Source organism: Canis lupus, chromosome 12 (assembly GCF_048164855.1).
Source record: "Canis lupus baileyi chromosome 12, mCanLup2.hap1, whole genome shotgun sequence".
NCBI lineage: Eukaryota > Metazoa > Chordata > Mammalia > Carnivora > Canidae > Canis > Canis lupus.
The window spans coordinates 9,510,118-9,532,665 of NC_132849.1; the positions used below are offsets into that span (position 1 = coordinate 9,510,118).

Below are 22,548 nucleotides of genomic sequence, written 5' to 3' on the forward strand. Positions count from 1 at the left end.
GATTCAGAGCAGATTTGGGGGAGGGGAGCCGAAGTCCTTCAGGACCTGGGCGTGGCTCCGGTTACTATGGTAGCGGGGACGCTTAGTCCGGGCCTGAGCCCAGTTTAGACGCCAATGCTCTTCCCGTCCTTTGCATGGCACCCAAGAAAGAGAAAGGCGGGACTTCGAGCAACAGTTCTAAGATATGGGAACCTTCGCTCATCGGTGCACACTTCAATCAGGTGAGCCTGAGCCCTGTAGGTCCTCTCGGACCCTGTCACGGCCAAAGCCCCGCCAGACCCTCCAGGCAACGCCGCCTCCCCTTCCGAGAACCTCTTGCTTCTGCTCTCCCAGGCCTGGTCGCTCCTCCCACTAGAGGGCCCAGGGTCTCATCTGCTGAGAGTGGGCGTTAAGAGGAGGGAGGGGATGCTGGGTGAATCAGTGCGATTTCAAAGGATGGAGAAAGCTGAGTGCTGGGGAACAGAGGTGCTGTCGCTCTGACACCTCAAGATCCTCTTCAGGGAAGTCGCACAGATGCACTCCAAAATCATACTGGAGTTGTCTTATGATCTGTTGGCTTCCTCTTGATCTCTCCTGAAGGACAGAAATCCTGTTTGATTCATCTGTAGCCTGGCCTGTAGTAGAGATTCACTGAATACTATTGGCAAAGAGAGGTGGAGTAGCTAAGATATCAACGTATTTAGTACAAGTGAGCCTTGTGCGGATAGGAAAAGGTGAAATTCTTATGCAGTACCCTGATTCCACGATATCAAAGACTTGATATATTTTGCAGGTTTTGTAAGAGATTGGAGTACTGAGGGATTGGCTGCTAGATTCAGCCACAGGGTGGCAAAAAAGCATCAGGCAGTTTGTAACCAACCTGCCACATGACTTCCAATTGCACAGCATCCCGACCAGGCTAGCTCCCCATCCCATCACACCTACCAACATTTAGTTCATTGGGGAGCCAATAGCTCTTCTCACCTGTTGCTAGGAATCCACTTCTACACTTAGTTGTTTCTAGATCCAAGTTAACATTTGGATGGAGAAAGGTTGCTTCTGAGAATTCCAGCCTGCCATTCCAATGTATGTTAAAAACTAGAAAAAAGATATTTTTCATTTTCTGTATGTGTGGACTTTGCACTAAAGAATCCATACTTAAAGGAAAATATATCCAAAGTCTTTTTTGTCCTTATTTTCTCCTGCATTTTTTTTCTCTAAGAACAGTAATTCCATCTGATATGGAATTCCACCTGGTGAAAAATTTCATGAAAGTAGTTAAGATACTGCTAATGTTGACATGATGTCATGGAATTTGGGGTTATATCTATGACTTTAAGAAAGAAGGATGTCAGCTCAGTAATTCTCAGTGACATTCTCAAATTCTGAAAGTTGTTTTTCAAAATATTCTGTAAAAGCACCCTCTCTTTTGCTTTTATAAGTCAGCACTAGCCAAAATAACTTTTTCTCCATTTTCTTTGAGATTGTGTAGGCCAAGTTTGGGCTTGGAGTGAAACTTTCTGCTTGAATTATAAACTGCTGAACAACAGAATTTGATGGAGGTGCTGACACTGCATTAGCTTTAGTGTTGCAAATATGAAGCTATAATTTTCCTAGTTGAATGGAAAACCTAGAAACACTATTTTTCCTTATGGCTTGAAAACCTGAAATAATATTCAGCTTTCTCGGTTCTGCTCAAACAGTAAAATTTCAATAAATCTTATATATTAAAAGAAAGAATTTGAACTCAAGGTAATAGGTAGTCTTAACTACAAAGGCTGAAACTCTTCAGTTTGTTAAATACATGGTTTTTTAAAGCAGGGGAAGACAACTGTGCTCCACTTCCTCTCCTACTTTTTTTTTCCCCTCAGTTTCATTTCACATCTGCTCCAAGAGAAAAATTCCTGGATTAACCCAGAGGTCCAATGTCCTGAGGCATGCCTTAACCACCAATGTAATAGACTCTGAATTTGGGCTAAAGATGATGAGAGAGGTGTGAATTCCTTATTCACAGGGTTTAGCAAAGTGTTTTGCAGGTAGTGGGTACTCAAAAAATGTTTTGCCTTGGCACCCAAAGTTTCTTTCTGTATAATTGCTACTTATAGAAACATTGTTGCCAGTATGTATAGTTGAGAATGTGTGTTCTGTGTGGTGTGTGTGTGTGTGTGTGTGTGTGTGTGTGTGTGTTAGGGATAAGAGAAAGGGAAATTCAGTCTCCCATAAGCCAGTTTTTAGAATTAACTGATTAAAGAACTCATATCAGTAGTAATTTTGAACTGGTGTTCACATGCAGCTGCATTAGACTTTAAAGAGATCAACAAGTTTATAACTTGGTTTTGACAAATTTACTTTGTAATGGTATTTTGGGCTATCCTTTCCAGCTGAACTAATTGCTCTTTTTTTTTTTTTTTTTAAGATTTTATTTATTGGGATGCCTGGGTGGTTCAGCGGTTAAGTGTCTGCCTTCGGCTCAGGGCGTGATCCTGGAGACCCCTGGATCGAGTCCAGCAACAGGCTCCCTGTATGGTGCCTGCTTTTCCCTCTGCCTGTGTCTCTGCCTCTGTGTGTGTGTCTCTCGTGAATAAATAAATAAAATCTTTTTAAATAAGGATTTATTTATTTATTTATTGAGAACGAGAGAGTTGGGGGGAAGTGGCAGAGGGAGAGAGAGAGAGAGAGAAGAGAATCTCAAGCAGACTCTGCACTAAGTTACACAGTGGGACACAGGGCTCAGTCTCAGGACCCTGAGATCATGACCTGAGCTAAAACCAAGAGTCAGACTCTCAACAGACTGGGCTACCCAGACCCCCGCAGTTGCTAATTTTTCAGTACACTTCAGTTGGTTCTAAAACACAAAAGATAGCAAATAACGCAAGATATTTGTTACTAAGCACTAAATAACTAAATAGAGACTAGAAGTTAGGAAGATGAATGTGGGCTAGGATTGTCAGGAAATTTTTTGTAAAATAATTTGCCATTAGCTAGGCCCTAAAGACTGAGTAGAATTCAAGGAGGTAGAATGAAGGAAGATGATTATTTTAGGTAAGGAGATCAATATACATGACTTAAATAAATCTGGGATGTTTAAATTGAGATAGAGAAGGACACCTGGGTGGCTCAGTTAAGTGTCTGCCTTGGGTTTGGGTCCTGATCTCAGGCTCTCAGGAGCCTGTCTGCTGGGCTCCCTGCTCATCGGGGAGTCTGCTTCTCTTTCTCCCACTCCCTCTGCTTGTGCTTGCTCTCTTGTGAAAGAAAGAAAGAAAGATAGAAAGAAAGAAAGAAAGAAAGAAAGAAAGAAAGAAAGAAAGAAAGAAAGAAAGACGAAGGAAGGAAGGAAGGAAGGAAGGAAGGAAGGAAGGAAGGAAGGAAGGAGAAAGAAAGGAAGAAAGAAAGAAAGAAAGAAAGAAAGAAAGAAAGAAAGAAAGAAAGAAAGAAAGAAAGAAAGAAAAGAAAGAAAGAAAAAGAAAGAAAGAAAGAAAGAAAGAAAGAAAGAAATAAAGAAAGAAAGAAAGAAAGAAAGAAAAGAAAGAAAGAAAGAGAAAGAAAAGAAAGAGAAATGTAGATCAGACTGCTTCTGGTATACATTGCTCCAGAATTAATTCCATCAATCAAATGGTCATTTACTAACTTTGCTATCTATGTGGCAAAACATTTATCTTGTTAATATACATGAACTATCACACCTCAAATTAGATAAAAAGAAAATATTTAGGTACTGGCAATAATTGGCAATAAAATTATAAAAATACAACTTAGTGTGGGCTTGTATGTGACGTAGACATTGTATTTATGATCTCCAGCAGCATTAGGGAGTTAAAGATGCTTTTAAAGATAAAATCTTTCCATGCAACTGTCAAGGCAGCCTCTATTGGCCACAGTGAAAGGAAGAGGTGTTAACCTAAGCATTCGGTGACTGAAGGTGCTATCTGGAGACATTCTGGTCTAAGATATTTTTATTTGTTATTTTTTTTATTGCAATAAAATGTGGTAACATGAAATTTGCCATTTCAACCATTTTTGAATGTGGCATTAAGTACATTCATGTTACTTAACCATCAACCATCACTACCATCTATCTGCAGACCTCTTTCATCTTCCCTGATTGAAACTATACCCTTTAAAGAATTCCCTATACCTTTCTCTCACTGGCTGCTGGCAACCATCATTCCATCTTTTGTCTCTATGAATTTGACTACTTTAGGTATTTTATGTAAATGTAATTATTCAGTACTTGTCTTTTTGTGACAGGCTTATTTCACTTGGCACAATGTCCTCAAGGTTCTTTCATGTTGTAGTATGTATTTAGATTGCCCTGTTTTTAAGTCTGAATAATATTCCATTGTATGTACAGAATACATTTTATCTATCTATGTATCCATTGCCAGGCATTGATTTGCTTCCAATTCTTGGCTATTGTGAATAAGGATGCTATTAATATGTGTGTACAAAACTCTGTTTGAGTCCCTGTCCCTATATTTAATTTTTTCTGAGTATATATCTAGAAGTAGGGCTTGCTGGATAGTATGGTAATTCTATGTTGAAGATTTTTTAAAGATTTTATTTATTTATTCATAAGAGACACAGACAGAGAGAGAGAGGGAGAGACCCAGGCAGAGGGAAAAGCAGACTCCCCGCAAGGAGCCCCATGTGGGATTCGATCCTGGATCCCAGGATCACACCCTGAACCAAAGGCAGATGCTCAACCACTGAGTCCCATATGTTTAAATTTTTGATGAGCTGCCATAACATTTTTCACAGTGACTATACCATTTTATGTTCCTACCATAAATGCACAAGTGTCCCAATTTGTCCACATCTCCACCAATACTTATAAAATTTATATATATATATATATATATACATATATATGTATATCAGAATGTATTTATATTCTGATGTATTCATATATTTATATTTATTAATATATATTAAATTATATTTATATATATTCAGCCATCCTAATGAATGTGAAGTGGTATTTCATTGTAGTTTTAATTTGCATTTCCTTAATGATTAGTGATATCACACATCTTTTTATATACTTTTGGCCAATTGTATATCTTTTCTTAAGACTTTATTTGAGAGAGAGAGCATGTATTCAAGAGTGGGAAGGGGCAGAAGGAGAGAAGCTCAAGCAGACTCCGTGCTGAATGTGGAGCCCCACTGCAGCTCAATCCCAGGACCCTAAGATCATGGTCCGAGTCAAAACCAAGAGTCTAAGGCCCAATGGACTAAGCCACCCAGGTGCCCCAAATTGTGTATCTTCTTTTGCCAATTTTTTTTAAGATTACATTTATTTATTTACTTTTTTGAGAGAGAGCACAAGTGGAGGAAGGAGCAGAGAGAGAAGGAGAAGCAGACCCCCCACTGAATAGGGAAACCAACATGGAGCTCTATCCTAGAACCCCAAGATTATGACCTGAGCTGAAGTCAAGACACTTAACTGACTGAACCACCCAGGTGCTCCCTTTTGCCAATGTTTTTCATGGAGTTGTTGAGTTTTTTTACTATTGAATTATAGGACAATTTATATATTCTGGATACTAAACCATTATGAGATATATGATTTGCAAATATTTTTTTCTTTTCTCTGTATTTCCTCTCAACTCTGTTGACAGTGTCCTTTGATGCACAAAGTTTTTAATTTTGAACATGTTCAATTTATCTAATTTTGCTTTTGCTGCCTGTGCATTTGGTGTCACATCCGAGAAATCACTACCAAATCCAGGGTCACAAAGCTATTTTGCTATGTTTTCCTCTAAGATTTTTATGGTCTTAATCTTGCGTGTAGATGTGTGGTCCATTTTTAGTTAATTTTTGTTGTATATGATGTAAGGTAAGGATCCAACTTAATATTAATATTAATATTAATATTAATCCAACTTAATATTCTTTTTGCATGAAATATCCAGTTTTCCCAGCACCAATTGTTGAAAAGGCTGTCCCTTCATGTGGAGAAAGGGTGCCACAAGGGACAATACAAGTGCAACAAAATTTACTACCATATTGAATGTGGCTTTTTCTTGATTGGGCGTTCACTTGGTTGCCTTCGGTCTTTGGTTTCAGAGCTCCTATAGAGTTATTTTAGTCAGTCTTTAGTTGTTCTTTCATGTTTCCAGGGGGTACAGAGGGCACATAACTGCCTAGTCTCCTATTTTGTTGATGTCACTGTGGTCTAAGAGAATTTGTAATCAATTCTGATTTTTTCATTTATTCCAAGCCTACTATATGTCTGAGAAAGGCTGAGAAAGTAGAGATTAATAGAAGCTTTGTTCATGACAATTTAAGCAAATTTTCCACAATTGTCCAAACAACATAGCCATTACTTATAGGAGCTTACAGACTGCAAAAGTCCTGTCTCGGGATGTCCACTCTCACCACTGCTATTCAACATAGTGCTAGAAGTCTAGCCTCAGCAATCAGACAACAAAAAGGCATTAAAGGCATTCAAATTGGCAAAGAAGAAGTCAAACTCTCCCTCTTCGCAGATGACATGATACTGTACATAGAAAACTCAAAAGACTCCACCCCAAGATTGCTAGAACTCATACAGCAATTCGGCAGTGTGGCAGGATACAAAATCAATGCCCAGAAATCAGTGGCATTTCTATACACTAACAATGAGACTGAAGAAAGAGAAATTAAGGAGTCAATTAAGGAGTCAATCCCATTTACAATTGTACCCAAAAGCATAAGATACCTAAGGATAATCCTAACCAAAGAGGTAAAGGATCTATACCCTAAAAACTCAGAACACTTCTGAAAGATCTTGAGGAAGACACAAAGAGATGGAAAAATACTCCATGCTCAAGGATTGGAAGAATTAATATTGTGAAAATGTCAACGCTACCCAGGGCAATTTACACATTTAATGCAATCCCTATAAAATACCATGGACTTTCTTCAGAGAGTTGGAACAAATCATCTTAAGATTTGTGTGGAATAAGAAAAGACCCGAATAGCCAGGGGAATATTTAAAAAGAAAACCATATCTGGGGGCATCACAATGCCAGATTTCAGGTTGTACTACAAAGCTGTGGTCATCAAGACAGTGTGGTATTGACACAAAAACAGACACATAGATCAATGGAACAGACTAGAGAATCCAGAATTGGACCCTCAACTTTATGGTCAACTAATATTTGGCAAAGCCAGAAAGACTATCCACTGGAAAAAAAACAGTCTCTTCAATAAATGATGCTGGGAAAATTGGGCATCCACATGCAGAAGAATGAAACTAGACCATTCTCTTGCACCATACACAAAGATAAACTCAAAATGGATGAAAGATCTAAATGTGAGACAAGATTCCATCAAAATCCTAGAGGAGAACGCAGGCAACACCCTTTTTGAACTTGGCCACAGCAACTTCTTGCAAGATACATCCATGAAGGCAAGAGAAATAAAAGCAAAAATGAACTATTGGGACTTAATCAAGATAAGAAGCTTCTGGGGGATCCCTGGGTGGCGCAGCGGTTTGGCGCCTGCCTTTGGCCCAGGGCGCGATCCTGGAGACCCGGGATCGAGTCCCACATCGGGCTCCCGGTGCATGGAGCCTGCTTCTCCCTCTGCCTAGGTCTCTGCCTCTCTCTCTCTCTCTCTCTCTCTGGGACTATCATAAATAAATAAAAATTTAAAAAAAAGATAAGAAGCTTCTGCACAGCAAAAGAAACAGTCAACAAAACTAAAAGACAACCTGCAGAATGGGAGAAGATATTTGCACATGACGTATCAGATAAAGGGCTAGTTTCCAAGATCTATAAAGAACTTATTAAACTCAACAGCAAAGAAACAAACAATCCAATCATGAAATGAGCAAAAGATATGAACAGAAATCTCACAGAGAAAGACGTAGACATGGCCAACATGCACATGAGAAAATGCTCCACATCACTTGCCATCAGGGAAATACAAATCAAAACCACAATGAGATACCACCTCACACCAGTGAGAATGGGGAAAATTAACAAAGCAGAAAATCACAAATGTTGGAGAGGATGTGGAGAAAGGGGAACCCTCTTGCACTATTGGTGGGAATGTGAACTGGTGCAGCCACTCTGGAAAACTGTGTGAAGGTTCCTCAAAGAGTTAAAAATAGGCCTTCCCTATGACCCAGCAATTGCACTGCTGGGGATTTACCCCAAAGATGCAGATGCAATGAAACGCCGGGACACCTGCACCCCGATGTTTCTAGCAGCAATGTCCACAATAGCCAAACTGTGGAAGGAACCTCGGTGTCCATCGAAAGATGAATGGATAAAGATGTGGTCTAGATACACAATGGAATATTACTCAACCACTAGAAACGACAAATTTGCTTAGATGTGGAGGGACCTGGAGGGTATTATGCTGAGTGAAATAAGTCAATCCAAAAAGGACAAACTTTATATGGTCTCATTCATTTGGGGAATATAAAAAATAGTGAAAGAGAATAAAGGGGAAAGGAGAGAAAATGAGTGAAAATATCAGTGAAGGTGACAAAACATGAGAGACTCCTAACTCCGGGAAATGAACAGAGTTCATTTGGGTTGGGGTTGGGGTGACTGGGTGATGGGCAGTTAGGGGGGCACTTGGCGGGATGAGCACTGGGTGTTATGCTATATGTTGGCAAATTGAACTCCAATAAAAAAAAAATAAAAAAGGCTTGTCTCTGGGTAATGTCAGATAGCTTCAAAATGACTGAGCTATCTGTATTTCAATTGGAATTTTGTGTTATGGTCAGAACTTTTGTGTCAACACAGGATAAAAGAACTTTACGATGTTTTTGACAGTAAGTGACAGCATGATAACACTATAGAAAATATTCAGAATGCCAGTAAGAATCCTTTTTTTTTTCCCATTAAGATATTATGGACATTTGTCTCAAATGTGTTCTTCACAAAACCAAATGTGTTCTTCACTAGCACAGTGCCAGTGCCCAAAGTTTGCATTGATTTACATATCTCACAGGTAGAGTTTTGGGGATTTTGCTAATTTTGTTAAATCCTTTCATTTTTTCAGATTATCTGAGGATAGTTATTTCTTTTCATTTGTTCCTGGTTTTAGTTCTCATTTTTATGTGTAGCAGAATGGCAGCCATAATTCATGAGGCCATCTTTAGGCATAGCAATTATTCCATTTACATATTGTGACCCACCACAAAAAAAAAAAAAAAAAAAAAAAAAAAAAACCATTAAAAAAAGAGCAAAAGAGTTTATGGCAATCCACATACTCTTTAACCCAGCCAGTTTCGCTCTTCTAATACACTGACTTTAGGTCCCTAATACCCAACTTAAGGGACTAGACACTTATTGTTATTTGCCTTACATTTATCACTAAGATGTTACTTCTTGATTAAGACTTCAGTTCCTCTTTAATATGAATATCTATATGCTTAAAAATGTTTGGGAACACCTACCATCATATATTGAGGTCCTTACTGAGAGTCAGGAGGTCTTGTTTCCAACTTCCATATTTTCATTTTCAGTGTGTGTTTTTATACATTTAAATGTATGATACTTCTCAAGTAAGTAGGGATATTTGCATCAAAGACAAAATTTGATGTTATACATGGTAGTGCCCTTCTTTAGTATGCTCACTCAGAGGTGGAGACTCCCAGGGTATCTGGGCTAACCTGCCCCTTTCACATCACTGACAACCCAAGCATTTCAAGGTCTGGTTCTTAGACATGCAGTGATTTATCCACTCTCACTTTGGCTCTAGGCTTTATCTTATAATTCAGTACTTAGTCACAGAATGCCTTGAATTATGTGCTATCTATTCATGGTTTATAGAGCACAAGTATAATGTGAGCTGCCTCACAGCAAATCACATCTTTCTATTCCTTGTACCTACCTCATAATAACTAGCATGGTTGTAGGCACATGGTATCACACTCAAAGTATATTATTGGAATTAGTTCATTGATTTACTTTGAAATAGGAATAAATCTATACTGTGGAAACCAGGACAGTTAGTAGACAGTGGAGATGTGTTCTAAGAGAAAAGGAAGGGACAGAAAGCATTTACATAAAAAAGCATCACAACAGATACATAACACGATTATGACAGTGCCCAGAAAACAACTATGCAATGATGCTGTTTCACTTCTCAGATATTTCATCTGCCAGCCAGTAGATATTAAATGAAAGTTCTTCGAAACATTTAGTTAGTGGTCTCTCCTTATTGTACTTCAGTTGAGGAATAGTATTTTTCTCTTATTAAATGTAGTTTAGTAACAATAGCTGAGTTGTGCACATTTGAAAAATAGTAATAGAGCTCCCTCCAGTCTTGGGCAAAGTTTATAATTCTTGTTAAAGATTTAACAAGGTGGATAAGGATTCAAGATAGGTATTGCTGAAATATTAATATCCCAGACCTCTTAAACAAAGTTATAAAACATACAGATATTAAGATGATAATAAACTAAGTTAAAGTCTGTTTTTTTGAGAGGAAAATGTTCAATTAAAATGAACTGCTTGAACCATTACAAATATATTTTATCAAAAAGGGAAATACATTTTATTGGGCAGAATCCTTAAACTGTGTTTGAGAGGCAGTGAAGGATTTTTCAACTTTTTTGATCTTAAACAGGGAGCTATTTCTCATGTTAATGTGTATTTAAGACTTACTGGAAATACTCATAATATGAGCTGAAGACTGATGTCTGGCAGCAAGCATATTTCTGAAATTGGGTTGGTTTTTATTACTATATTTTCTGAAATATGCTTTCATTGATATTTACAAAACAAATTGCCAGTTCACACAAAGGTTGTTTTAATAAAAGCCAACAAAAACAACTGAGTTGCTAGGAAGAATGTTAAGAGGGAAATGGACTTTTCATAACCTCACATTATAATTTCTCCTTTTTGGACAAAAATGTATTATTTGAGTGAATTTGGAACCAAAAGGAATTAGCATGTCAAAATATCTACCTAGATGTTATATGTGATCACTTATTGCAAATGAAAAATATTAAATATAAGTAAAATATAAATGTTGCCAATATGAGCTTGGCAACCCTCTAGGAAAATTTTAGTTAAGAAATGGTGCACGTTAACCATGTTTCAGCTTTAGCCTTAGAAACCATCATTGGCTCCCAGATACCCATGGGATAAAATCCAAGATGCTCTGCCTGGCTTTCATGGCCCTGTCTAATTTGGCCTTTCTCTGCCCATCCATCTTTTTCTCTTTCTACTCCAGTTGAATGGTCTCTGTAGTATCCCCAGGCACATAGTGACTATACCCATGCAGGTTCCTGGCCTAAAGACCATCCAGCTCCTTCTCATTAAAATCCTCCTTCATATCTTCCAGAAAGAAGCTCAAGTCACACAGTTCTGTCCCTCACTGACTTTTCTCCTTCTATTAAACTACTCCAGTGATGATTATCTTTACTGCTATCCTACTTTGAGGTGTGGGCCAACAGTTTCAGCATCATCTACTATATCTATGTTCCCTTACAACACTGCAAATTTCTGGAAGGTAGCAAAAGGTTAACATACTTAATTCCTGGTCATAGCACTTACTAAGAGTGATATATAAGTACATAGTGATCTTCAAGAGATACTTTTGAATTAAATACATTGAATGCATTTTACTGTCTCCGCCTCCTGGCCTGTTTTCTCCTTTGAGCTCTAGGATTAATCCCAACCCATTGGTTATAAGAACGTAAATTGAAGAAAATCTCAAAGCCTTAATTTTTGCAACCATAAAACAGGGACAGTGTTCATACCTCCCTTGCAGATATTAGGACGATTGTTGAAAGGATTTAAAGGCATCTAGTGCATAGTATTTCAGGCTTCACATGTCCAAACCCAAACCTCAGGTTTTCCCTTTCAAACCTGCTCTTCATCTTCTCAGTGAGTGGTCTCACCATTCACCTAGTGAATCACTAGGGCCAAAAATCTTGCAGTTATAAGTGTTTTACACCTTTTATGCACCTCATAATTAACTTTTAGTAAATCCTATTGGTTCTACCTTGGAGGTGTATTTAAAATCCATCCTGTTGGTACCACCTCCATTGTTACATCCTAGTCCAAGCCATCATCATCTGCCTAAGCTGCAAGTAGCTCAAGAGCTTCAGAATTTGGTGTCTTTCTCCCATTTTTGCTGACCTAGAGTCTCGTTACCATACAGAGCTAGAGTGGTTCTTTTAATATGTAACACTTAGAGTAAAATTCAGATGTCCTACCATGGCCTTGAAGACACTTATGTGTGCATTCTCTGCCAACTACTTTGACTTCATCTGGAATTTTACTGGCCTTTTTTTGCTGATCTTCAGATCCATCAGAGAGTACATTGTCATCTTTGCTCTTACTGAGCCCTCTGCCCAGAATGACCTTTCCCAAGATAATCACGTGAGTCACTCTTGCTCTCCTTTCAAGATTCTGTTCAAATATTTCCTTTCCTGATCATCCTACTTAAACCACACCATCACATTCCATCCACTTAACCCTGACTCTGTTCCTGACTTTCTACTTTACATATATTTTATTATTCTCTGTTTTCCTCCATGAAGGCAGGGAGTTACCCTGCTGACATATAGAGAGGCTCAAATAGCGTTGCTGAATGGAGGAATAGTAGGGGCTCAATAAGGAGGAGCTCCTAGTAATAATAATATTACTATATTTACTGGAGTAGTATGAAAATCAAATAAAGTATCTGAAAGAACACTATGTAGCCCTAATAATAATTATTATTTTATCATATGATCATATAATAATTATTGTTATTATTCTTTTATATATATTTTCACACGGATGTTACACATATTCAAACTCAATATATTTAAAACTGGAACTATCCTGTTCATTGAAATAAACACTCTAGTAACTCCTCTTCTAATTTTCAACTGGTAACACGTCCTGCTATTGTTACCTATTTCAATTCTTTCTTTCTCACCCCTCATAACTTCCAACACTATTATAATAGTCTTCCAACTTCCTTCTTGCCTCTTCATCCAGGGGTGAAAATTTTAAAAATATGTTGTCACAATTAAATGTAAATCAACATATACATTTTAAAAATTAAAAAATTGGGGATCCTTGGGTGGCTCAGCAGTCTAGCGCCTGCCTTTGGCTCAGGTCGCGATCCTGGAGACTCAGGATCGAGTCCCACCTCAGGCTCCCTGAATGGAGCCTGCTTCTCCCTCTGCCTGTGTCTCTGCCTCTCTCTCTCTCTCTCTCTCTGTGTGTGTGTCTCATGAATAAATAAATAAAATCTTTAAAAAAATAAAATAAAAATTAAAAAATTAAAAATCACTTTTTATTCTCTATAAAAACTAAAGTATATATACCTTATGAAACTCCTTGCCAGATGGTATAATTTTTAATACTTATCAGTCATATAATTTTTCTAATGATTTCAAAATCATTTGTTGGTTTTCAGAAGTGTTGTTTCTGCCTTTGGTTGATGGTTTTCATGTCCTAAAAGTTGCCTTTCTCTAAGTCATAAGGTGACATGAAGAATGTATGCAGGCTCTTCCTGTAACTTTCCTTTTAAATTGGTAGTCATTAGGTAATTTGTAGTTCTCTGTATGTAGAGAATTTCTCTCAATATCAATATTGTACATCATGTTAAAAGTAATCAATTATGCTTTTGCACTTCTTATAAATCTAACTTTTGAACTTTTAATAATTATGTCAAAATTTTTTCTAGTCTTCATAATACTGAGTTTTTATATACTTAATTTCTTTATTATCACTTAAGTCACAAAACCATTTCTTAGAATGTCATATTTAATCAGTTGGCTTAATTTTATTAATTTTTGATCACCCTAAACCTACTTGGTTAGCATACATAATGTGGCTAAAGTTTAGGATTGAATAAATTGGAAGAGGTTAATAATTCATCATACTTTTCATTTTTGTCATAAAATAATAAACCCATTTCTGTACAATTTGTTAGACAGTATAACAGTTTTCCTCTTATAATTATTTAGTTTTGTTTCAAAGTGTATCCTTTATTCATTTGTTTGTATATATCTTCTGCTTCTCTTTTATAGGATGCTTTCTTAATTTTAAATGGGCAACATATTTTCATTTCTCTCTTGTAAAGCTAAAGAAGGTACTGAAATTTCTAGTAGAATATCTCATTAAAGCCAAATGCCTAAAAGCTAATTGCATTTTTCAAATATTTAACAACTCCCACTTCATGATTCACATTAAAATGAACACACAGACCTGGCATGATTTCCTCTCAGTGGCTGCAGCTCTAGTTCTATAGTTTGCCCATTGGAGTCCTAGCATTTCTCTAATATACAATCCTGAACTCTCTTCAGATTGATTATTTATCTCTGGTGTTTGTTTAATACATGGCAATAAATAGAAAATTTATAAAGAAGATACTAATACTGATTTATTTGGTATACATCTTTTGTTGCGGCAGCTGACTATGTTGAATGTATTGAGTTGGGACGAAAACAAAACCTCTAGAACGTTCTTCAAAATTGTTGATTGAAACTCCAGACTTTCTCCATGTTACCTCTCCGGCACTGTTTTCATGTGAATCCTTCTCAGTGAAACCATTTTTCTTAGTACCCACTGAAATAGTTTGAGATAAAACAGATGCTTTTCTATCTTATTCCACCAGATCAACAAAAAATACCCAACCATTTTCGGTTACTTGAATGTTGCATATTAGGTATTATCAAAACATCTTTACATGAAACTTTTAAAGCTCTACCAATAGTGATTAGAATTTTACTAGTTTGATTTCTATTTTTTCTAAAAGGTTGCTTTATCATTTCAGTAGATAAATGCTTTGCCACAGTCAAAACCATGAGGCTACATTGCTGTGATATACCCATACAAATTATTTTTCAAAGTTAAACTAAGTATTTCATGTCTGATAATGTTTAATTATGTTTACATAATAGATGGTGTTAAAAGTTCTGATGATATATTTAAAAATATTTTGTAATTATCTTATTGACACACTTTTATAAAAAACGTTTTTATTTTAAGCACGTTAGTGCATGAGACTGATTTATTGTGTTCTTTAAACTTCATTAATGATTGCAGATTTTCTTTGTTAGAATCATGACCTTTAACAAAACATGATAGACAGTTTAATTTTAAAAACTGTTTCACCTGTTCAACTGTTAACAACACAACCTCTGAGTTCTATTTCCATCCAACATTTATATTACTTGAATAAGTTAATCAGATTTTTATGTTGAAAGAATCAAGTTGTTTTCATTTTAGAAATACAAGCATTTTAATGCTGTAATGGTTTTTGTGCTATATCAGAACATGCCTCAGGTTGTGGCTGATTACTGTTTTCTTCTTTGATCTCATGAAAATCCAGAATATTTACCTATTCATGATACTTAAAAGAAATTTTAGAAACATACCCAGACTTTGAAGTCTCTTCATTGTAGGTTTCCATTTAAAATATTTACCATAAATTTGTGTATAAAAAACTATACACACAGAATTGCATTGTACTATAATCAAAATAAAAGTAAACAGTGGGATGCCTGGGTAGCTCAGTCAATTGAGTGTCCAACTCTTGATCTCAGCTCAGGTCTTGATCTTAGGATCATGAGTTCAAGCGCTGCATTGGACATGGAGCCTACTTAAAAAAAAATTAAAAATTTAAAAAAATTTAAAAATTAAAAATAAAGGTAAAAGCAAAACAAGTTAGAAGCAATAGTTTGATGTTGAGGGTGATGATTAACTGGGATCCTCCAGAAGCCCAGAATGCTTACTAAATACTGCATCCTGGCCTTGCTACCTGCCATGACACAGCCCAGATCCACAGACCCTGCTGCAGAAGTTCCTGGAACTCTCAGAAATAAACGTCTGTTATTTATAAGCCATCAAGTCTGGTATTCCATTATAACAGCCTGAAGAGACTAAGACATACTGTATATTTTATATTTTTCCCCCTCTCTATCCTAGGCTTGTTTTACTCAATCCTTCCACTGAAGCCCCTCCTTCCTCATGACTAGTTTATTTGCCATTCTGTGGATCTTTCCAGCTATTCAATCCTTTTTTAGGTTTTATGCCTAAAACTCAACACAACTTTCCAAGAATCAAGACACTCTGGTTTTGTGCAATGATAGGGTAATGTTTTCTATTTGATTCCTACCTTTTTTTCCACCGATACAATGAGCAAAGGCCTTTCAATAGATCTAAAGTGCATTAGGCTGACGGTAATGGAAAGCATTGCATATCGACATATTTTCTATAACTGATCACCAAAGCCTCTAAACTTGTGATTAATTTACATTTTCCACAAAGCATTCACTTAGACTTCCCGCACTGAATCTCTCATCTGACATATGTCCTTGCTTAGCTCAGAGAGCTTTGTGAAATCCTCCTGCAGTGTTTAATGGCACAGTGTCATTGTCACAACATTTGATAATGAAGATAAGGCAGGGTGGCAGAGGAAGGCCCATTGTCTGGAAATCAGAACATGCTTCTTTGGTGTCATCTTGACCAAGATGTCATAGGTTTTTCTATCTGTACAATAAAGGAATTAAACTAAATGACAAAAAAGAAATCTCCCAGCACTGAATGCCACAATTTTAGACTTCACTCTAATCTGTTTTCCTATCTTGTATAAAAGCAGTTAACTGAGACCTTTCCAAGAATGATCCCTAGAGTTCCCCACTGTTAAAACTGCTTTGTCCAGAGAAGTGCCTGCTTAACCTTACCTTTGTTTTTAAGCTAGTTGTCTAACCATGACAAAACATTTCCTCTACTTCCGTAGTAACTCAATATTTGGGGTATTAAAACTTGTGAAATGCTCTCTAAAATTAAATAAATTCTGTTTCCTGGCCTCCCCTTGTCCTCATCCCCACAACCATTATTCTTTGTGTTGTTCTTATTACATCTTCTGTTAAATATGGTTCTAGTGTGTAGCCCTGGGTGGCATAGGCAATATAATAGTTTCTTAGGTGGCATGTATTGAGTAGAAATGGAGAATGAGCCCTCCAAATTATATAAACACCAATGAAAAAACATATGATCTCTAAAAATGTATATGAACCCCTAAGTGAATATAATATTTGAGTTTTGGTTAAACTAGGTTAAGGTTAGGAATACTGAGTTCAACCACTTCTATCTTCATATCAGATATTTAGGAGACTGAACAAGGATACAAATGGGTCCTTTATTTACACTTTTAATTGTAATTACAAAGCCAAACATTAAAGAATGCCTATCATTTATCTTATCTTTCATATCTTACACATTTAGCACCAACTTAGGAAAATGTTTCTGGAAAAAAATGGTTTATTATTACCATATTTTCAACCCTTGTTATGGAAATAACTATAGATATATTACACTGTATTACTCTTTGGGATGAAGATGACACTTTGCATCAGAAGGGCATATGCTTTCAGTTATGTTGAAAGTTGGGGCATCTGGGTGGCTCAGTCAGTTGGGCGTCTGCCTTTGGCTCAGGTCATGATCTCAGAGTCCTGGGATAGAGACCCATATTGGGCTCCCTGCTGGGCTGGAAGCCTGCTTCTCCCTTTTCTTCTGCCCCTCTCTGTTTTGTGCTCTCTCTCTCAAATAAATACATAAAATATTTTTTTAAGTGTGATGTTAAAAGTAATGATGACCTGTTTTTTTGCTTAGTCCCTCTTGTGTTCTGTAATGAGCAATCTTGTCTAGAGTACAAAAGTTTTGGTCATGTGGAGCAGAATTTCTAGTTATATGAAATCCATATAGGAACTGGACTCTGGCTGTAACCTCATTAGCACACCACCAAAACAGCTGAGGAAAACAGCTCATCCTCCATGCATACACCACAAAGAGTCACTTCACTTATCTGATTGCAGCTTCCCTGAAAGTTTGCTTTCAGCTTCTTTAGGATTTTTCCTTTTGCTTTTTCTGTTTGTTGTCCTCATCACCATCTCTAACTATTCTTATATTATAGAAGCCAGTGCTCCAGCAAAAGTAAAGTTGAAAGTTTCCACTCTACTTTGAATTTAAGCTCCTAAAAAAGTCCTTAAAATCATCCAGCTTAATTTGGTCAATGAAAGTTTTCAAACAAATAAATATGTAGAAACAGAATAGTTGTGCTTGACATATTGTTTTAAATTAATTCAACAGAAAATACTGTACAACCTAGCTTGGATTGAAAAAAGTGGGACTAAAACAAAGTCAAGCTAGACAAGGTGGATGCCCTTCCAGATCTTTTTTATGTCTTTTATAGACTTTCCTTAACAGTCAGTTCTAAACACTGAAAATGTCAGCTATGGAGCAGGAACTTCTTTACATAATATGTCTTCAGCCCAGAAGTAGCTGAGATGTGGGTAGACTATAGGGAGAGTAGGCCATTATTAAGTGGCCAGCCCTTATCTTCCTCAGGTTTGGGAACAGATTTACCCTTTCATTATCTCCTGAAAGTTTTCCCCATTTTCATTCTTCTGTCCTATTTTGCTATTGACATTTTCTTCCTAATTTTCCTTCTTCCATTCATCATGTTTCAGAGAAGGGAGAGTGTGGTCCTTGACACGGAAACATCCCTTCACGGGGGAATTACTTAAAACATTATGCATTTCCAGAATTATGAATCTTGTAACATTGGCCCATCCCAAAATATAACTTTTAAAATGCATTTTAGAGGAAAAAGTAATTTCCTTTTTTTTTTTCTTTAAGAGAGATAGAGGGCAAAGAGAGGGTTTGGCAGAAGGAGAGGAGAGAGAGAATCTTAAGCAGGCTTCATGCCCAGCTCAGAGCCCAACTTGGGGCTCGACCTCACAACCCTGAGATCATGATCTGAGCTGAAAATCAAGAGTCAGATGCTTAACTGACTAACCTACATGCCCTTAAATTTCTTTCTTAAAACTGTTTTTGTTTCTGTCTTTGAAAGATTTTACTTATGTATTTGACAGAGGGAGAGCATGAGCAGGGGGAGGGGCAGAGGGAGAAGCAGACTCCCTGCTGGGCAGGGAGCCCAACTCAGGACTGGATCCCAGGACCCTGAAATCATGACCCAAGCTGAATGAAGGCAGATGCTTAACTGACTGAGCCACCCAGGTGCCTCTATTTTTCCTTTTTTTTTTAAATTCTTATACCTCTCCACTAACATGAAAAATTGAGGGTTGTCTGTCTATATTTATATCTAATGGGCTTTTCTTTATAAATAAATGTTTACCTGACATTCACTAAGTCCTTCTCTTTGAGTAGATTTTTACATTTTGGACATGATTTAAGACTGATTATACCATCTAGTGAATGTGGAGTTTGAATTAAATTCAGTTGAAAATATTTGTTTCTTCCATGTTAAACTACCGTCCTGTGTACTACCTGGAGAAAATAGAAAGAGGAGGGTGGGTGACTGGAAAAAAGAATAATACAGCATTCCTATTACACAGGAGCTTACAGTCTGAGAATATACAGATACCAGTCATTCTAAAAGTGTGATCTCATCAGGGTGCCCAGGTCACTCAGTTGGTTAAGTGACCTACTCTTTTAGCTCAGGCCATGATCTCACGGTCATGAGATCAAGTCCCGCACTGGGCTCTGTGCTGAGCTTGGAGCCTGCTTAAGATTCTCTCTCCCCCCCCCACTCTCTCTCTCTCAAAAAATAAAAATAAATAAATAAAAATGTGATCCCTGGACCAGAAGCCACAACAATAGAAGGCAATTTATAAGAAATGCAGATTCTCAGGCCACCCTAGACTTACTGAATCAGAGCAGAGATTCCTAGTAGAACCCAGTACTTTGTGCCTTACCAATCATGAGCCTGAGCACACTAATGTTTAAGACATACACTATACAGTGACCACAACATATGTAACTATATCATTAGCATAATACTGAATAGTACTGACAGTGAATTTTCATAGGCAGGCAGAGGACATAGAGATCACTGTTGGGCTGGGACAAATGAAGCATTCCCTGGAAGGAAGGTATTCTGTATAAAAGGATCAGGTGAGCAGGGAACTGAGAAAACAAATGGCATATTTGTGATATACAGTTAACTACCAACCAGAGGCTGTATTAGGTTCTTTACACATGCTATCATGGTTAATCCTCATAACAACCCTAAAAATACTATTCCTATTTACATGAGAAAGTTGAAGCTCAAGGATTTACACAGACCAATTTGCCAGAGCTGTGAGAGTTTAAAAAAATAATGGGTGGTATGGTATTAAAAATATGTGAGGAAGGGAATGTGAGGGGCTTTGAGTTCCAGTCCATGGAATCTGGACTGTATCATATCCCACTAGAGTCCATGAATTAGACAATTAAAGTACATCCTGTGAAGGAAGAGTGAAATTATGAATTTGATGTCTTAGGAAAATTAATGGGTTGGAGAAAGAAGCTGAAAGTTGACTAGACCTTGTAGAAGATGTTTTCAATAGTCCAGATTCAAGGTACTTATATATTGAACTGGGAGAAAGCCATAAGAATAAAAAGGAAGGAGTGAATTCAAGAAACTCTGGAAAGAAATTAACTATGGTTGCCTATCCTAGAGGATAATTGGAGAGGAATTGAAATTATGATGACTAGGAGAAATGGAAAGTCTTGGAAACAGACAAATTTATCACAATGAACTTAGATGATTTTTACTGTTTGTGATAGGGAAGATTTTGTTTCATTTGTTTTGGTTTTCAGGATATAGAGAGGAGAAGATCTCAGCTTTTAGATATGCTGATTTTGAGATGATGGTAGAACACTGAAGTAGAAATGTTCATCGGGCAGTCAAAAATAGGCTCACAGCCCATGGATGGCAATATAAATTCAGGGGTTGTAAATAGAGAAGTAATAGTGGATGCCATGGGAGCAGCTAAAATATTCAATAGAGAGTATGTGCCAGGAGAAGGTTAAGGACAGAATTCTGTGGAATATCTAAAAGATCTTCATGTATGAACCAGAAAGAAAAGAAAGAGCCTGATGATCGAAGTTGAAACACCCAAGGAGTAAAGACAGAATGAGGACAGGGTGGAGTCCTGGAAATTAGATCAGAGAGAAGGGTAAATTCTTCCACCTATGGAGACATAGGGAGAATAGGGCAAGACAACCATATTTGGTGATGAGGACATCATTAGTGACCTTCAAAGAATCAATTTCAATAAGGTGTGTGGTGATGGTAATGGTGGTCAGGGAGGGAGTTGGAAATAAGACTACAGGGTTTAAGAATATGGGGCTTATCAGGATATGGGAGCCTCTAGTATAAGTCACATGTTCTGGAGAGTTCAATAATGAAGAAAAGAAGATCAGGTAGGAAATGGTTAGTAGGAAGACTGGAATTAGGTAAAGATAGTAATCTGTGTGTTAAATACCATAGAGAGGAAAGGGGAGGAAGGGATGGAAAACTGGAGAAGGAGAGATGGGAGAATTGAAAGAACAAAATTATAGACAAGGTCAAAGGAAAGCGAGTCATTGGCTCTAGAGCAGCAGAGAAGGGATAAGAATCTTCCTCAGCCCAAGCAAAAGGAGCAAGTTCTTGAGACTTGTGAGGGATGTACTGAGATGAAATATGAACAGGGGAGGAACCAAAGCAAGAAAGTCTTGCTTTTCTGAGGCAGTGGAAGTGAGGCCACTGTGTAGACAGAAAGTAGACAAGCAGGAGACAAAGTCAAAGAATTCTTTCCATTATTTCTTCAAGTGGCATCTGCCCATGAAACTTTTCCTAAGACACAGGGAAAGATGTGGTGTGGTAAAATGCATATCACCTTACATTGTGATTTTCATACATCTGTCTCCCCTACTGGACTGTGGGTCTTTTGAAAGCAGACTTCCTTCTAGTACTTTCTAAAAGGCAGAGAAGCTCAAAGGATAATATAACAAGCACATTTGTACCATGGAAAGTTGTATCATGAAAAATTGACAATTGCTAGTTTGCTACTTCTTTTTTTTTAAGTAAACACTGAAAAAAAAAAACCCTGAAAACTTTGCCCTTATGCCATCCTCTATTCCATTCCTTTCTCTTCCCAGAAACAAATACTATCATGAATTTGATATATATCTTCTCAGCCTACCTATGTGTCCATTTATCTATATACACAAATAATATATAGTGTTATTTACTGTATGGTTACTGAATGTTATGTATGATGACTTTTTTTAATTTCCATATTCTATTTACCGATTCTGCAATTTGTCTTTTTTACTCCACATTGTGTTTTTTTTTTTTTCCACATTGTGTTTTGAAGTCTACCATGTTGAGATATACAGATTCAGTTCATTTCTTTGATTGCTCTTACTCATTTTTGTATCCTCCATTTCTAGGGTAGCATATACAACATAGGTACTCACATAGTAAATGTTAATTATTAGTGAAGAAATGAGGATGAACAATATAATAATTAAAATGAATACATTGTACAATACTTTATAGTTTTGAAATACTTTTATGTATAATCTCTTTTACTATTACCTTTCCCAGGTTGATGTGGTTTAAGGATACTTATTATGCCCCATGCCAATGCGTTCTATTCCTAATGCCCATTTCAATGTTTAGCACTTAGTAACTCCTCAGTAAATATTGGCTGAATGAATGAATGACCCTCTGCTATAAGCATTATATTACTACAATCCAGGTTCTGAGTATCTGAGTGTTTTTCCAAGCCCATGTGGTTGGAATCAGGACTAATAACCTTGGTTTTCTGATACTAAAGCC

General features: G+C 37.0%; 1 protein-coding gene across 4 annotated transcripts in view; it reads left to right on the forward strand.

The window, feature by feature from the left end:
• Nucleotide 1: 1 nt before the first annotated feature.
• The window catches only part of SPAG17 (sperm associated antigen 17), a 219,701-nt gene continuing 197,154 nt past the window's right edge, over nt 2–22,548 (forward strand). For 2 of the 4 annotated variants that reach the window (XM_072769594.1, XM_072769598.1), the window contains exons 1-2: nt 3–221; nt 12,239–12,314. In XM_072769594.1, the coding sequence (XP_072625695.1) occupies nt 115–221; nt 12,239–12,314 (183 nt within the window). In that variant the 5' untranslated portion in view covers nt 3–114. Of the gene's footprint in view, nt 222–12,238; nt 12,315–22,548 lie in introns of all 4 variants that reach the window. The other 2 variants (XM_072769595.1, XM_072769597.1) reach the window with 2 other exon arrangements.